We start from the raw sequence: 2,550 nt of genomic DNA, 5'->3' as shown, positions 1-2,550 counted from the left end.
CGTCGTTGTTGTGCAGCACGGCAAAGGCCGTCTGGTCATGTCTTGCGACAGCTCTGTCTGGCCCTTGCAGTGCTGCTCGAGCGCACGGTTCATGAGGGTCATGGGCGGGCCGGCATCGTCGAGGAGGGTGGCGACGAGGGCGCGGAGACCTGTGTTCTTGGCGAGGGCAGCGGAGCGGGATGTGTGGCGGACACCCGAGGCTGGTCGGCCTGGACTGACTTCAGCGAAGAGGCGGAGCGTCGTCGCGTGCTCGAGGACGCGCTCGACGACTTCTTGCGGCAGGGAGGTGTGCTTGGCGATGGTGGCGTGATCCGCCGAGCCGTCCAAGGGCACTGCGTCCCAGAAGTTGAAATGGTTCAGGATGTTCAGCACGGCAACGTCAGGCATGGACTGAGGGATGTCAGACGCGTGGGGCAGGTAAGACTCCAGGGAGAGAGCTCACGTTGTGAACATAGTTGAAGATGCTCTCGCTTGGGCCTTGGGCGAGGTACCACATGTCTTGTAAGGAGTCAAGGAGCTTCTGGCGCAGCACAAAGGCCTCGGGCGTGATGCCCTCATAACTGGTCGGGCTATCGGCTTCGAAAGTTGGTTGGGGGATTTTGTTCTGCTCGAGGAACTTGGTAAAGGAGGCTGACAGCTCAGTCACCTTGGCCGCAAGGCTCTTGAGAGTTTCTGGGGAATTAGACATTGTATGAGATGGTCGAATCGAACGGGGAGCGTGAGAGTAGCAGAGATCGTGAGTGATCGACACGGCTGCTATGGTCAGAGGCCCGGCTGTCTATTTAACGTCGAACCCTGAATCACGAGCTTGCGATAGAGTGCTCTGGCCTCGAGCTACCCCTCCTCGCGCCCGACTAACTGCCCCTCCGCACTCGGACAATCGCCATTCTGCAGGAGAAACTAGAACCGAAAGCGAATACATGATCCATCCTGGTGTGGAAAGAAGACCAAGGTAGTGGCGGTAGTGGATGTAACACCAACGCAAGGCGACGATCAGATAATCTTATCAGATCAAAAGTGATGGAGATCCCACCAAATGCTAGGCCCAGTGGAGGCTAGACCGTTGGGGTCTGTCCCCAGGGGTGACATCAGTGCCGGCTCCATGACGTGGTCTTGCGGCATTTTCCAGGGCACCAAGCAGAAGAAGGGAGCACCTAGGAAATTTTAGGTCGCAGGCCATTCGATGCGTGGCGCCGCCAGTGCCGCTCCTTGGCTTAATGTTCCCGTGGGGTTGGCCTCGGCACTTCTTGGAGGCGCCGTTCTGGTTATGCGGTCGTGGAATTTTGCGCCGTGAAGGAGGGAGGGAGGCCTTGCAGCCCCATGCACAGCAATGTCTGAACGGAATGTGGGCGAAGATCTCTTGTCGCCTTGCGGCAACCCTCGGGGACTCGGCGTCAGATCACGTCTTCTGCGGGATTAACACCGAGCAGCGTCGATATCCGACGTGGAGGGGTAGTAGACCGATGGAGGAGAAAGCGGGATGGAGCAAGCCGGAACATAGCTTATGTGACATTAGGTTGAGACCCGTCAAAGGCGGAGCTTTCATCGCCGGGGGTCTGAGGGAGGATCTTTTCAACGGTTTCGCAGGATAATTGTTTCACCCTAACCTCAAGGCTGTCGGTTAGACTTTCCTTGCAGCTAACTTATCATCGTCAGATACCTCCAGACAGACCCCCGAGCTGATTTCAGAGTTGAACCTAGTCCACGTGGGCCAGCTGCTTCATATTTCTTTTCGAAGGTTCTCTTGTTTTGATGGGCAATGTACGGATTCTCGTGACAATCCTTGCGAGAGTCAACGATTGCCGTGAATGAATGCCGTGAAGATTACTCCCCGAGGTGAAGGTCCAAAAAAATGCTTCGGTCGAGGTTTGATCCGAAGCCAGTTACTGAGTTCCGAGCTTTGTGCAAGTGCTATGTCTTGTTCCGAGCCAACACCTCACTTCCTCTCGCGGCCGAGCTCATCCAACTGCTCTCCGCCTTCGGCGTCCCTAGCCTTGACAGCCCACGCCAGCTCCTCATCAGCCTGCACTGCCCGCTTCTCGTCCTCCTCTCCAAGCTTGACGTTCTGCGCTAACCAGGCCAGAAGAACGAGCACCGTGCCGACGCACAACGACCCGATCGCCAGCGTCTGCTGAGTCTCGCGGTACGCCTCATTGATGTCATCTCTCTCCACACTACCGATCGTGTAGTTCTGCGCAACAACGATGGACCCAAAGATTTTACGCGCCTCGGCTGCGGGGAACTTGGCGCGCAGCTTGCGCGGGAGGATCGAGTTCCAGATGCCACCGCTAATGGTCGTGCCTAGGTTCGAACCGAAGCCCAGAGACGACAGATAAACGGCGGTGGCCACGGCGATTTCCTCATTGCCAACGGCTGCTTGGAGGGCAACTTGCAGAGACACCTGGGCGAGGCCGCGACCCACGCCGAGGAGCGACTTGACTGTGATGAAGGCAGGCTCGTTGCCAATATGTGAGCCCGATATGTTGGTGAGGTAGATTGGGAGACCCGCGGCACAGGAGGATGAGGACCACACCGATGGCGATGAATGGC

General features: G+C 57.4%; 2 protein-coding genes across 2 annotated transcripts in view; both read right to left on the bottom strand.

Annotated features, from left to right (window-relative positions):
* VDBG_03319 (O-methyltransferase) overlaps positions 1-688 on the bottom strand; it is a gene marked incomplete at both ends in the record, with an annotated part of 1,649 nt that extends 961 nt beyond the window's left edge. Inside the window, 2 exons of the mRNA XM_003007134.1 lie at positions 87-390; positions 443-688. Of these exons, the coding sequence (XP_003007180.1) occupies positions 87-390; positions 443-688 (550 nt within the window). The remainder of the gene's footprint in view (positions 1-86; positions 391-442) is intronic.
* Positions 689-1,936: 1,248 nt separating this feature from the next.
* Positions 1,937-2,550, bottom strand: part of VDBG_03318 (siderophore iron transporter mirA) — a gene marked incomplete at both ends in the record, with an annotated part of 1,980 nt that continues 1,366 nt past the window's right edge. The window contains one exon of the mRNA XM_003007133.1: positions 1,937-2,439. Within this exon, the coding sequence (XP_003007179.1) occupies positions 1,937-2,439 (503 nt within the window). The remainder of the gene's footprint in view (positions 2,440-2,550) is intronic.

Source organism: Verticillium alfalfae, genomic scaffold (assembly GCF_000150825.1).
Source record: "Verticillium alfalfae VaMs.102 supercont1.3 genomic scaffold, whole genome shotgun sequence".
In the NCBI taxonomy this organism is placed as follows: Eukaryota; Fungi; Ascomycota; class Sordariomycetes; order Glomerellales; family Plectosphaerellaceae; genus Verticillium; species Verticillium alfalfae.
This window is presented reverse-complemented; position numbering and strand designations above follow the sequence as displayed.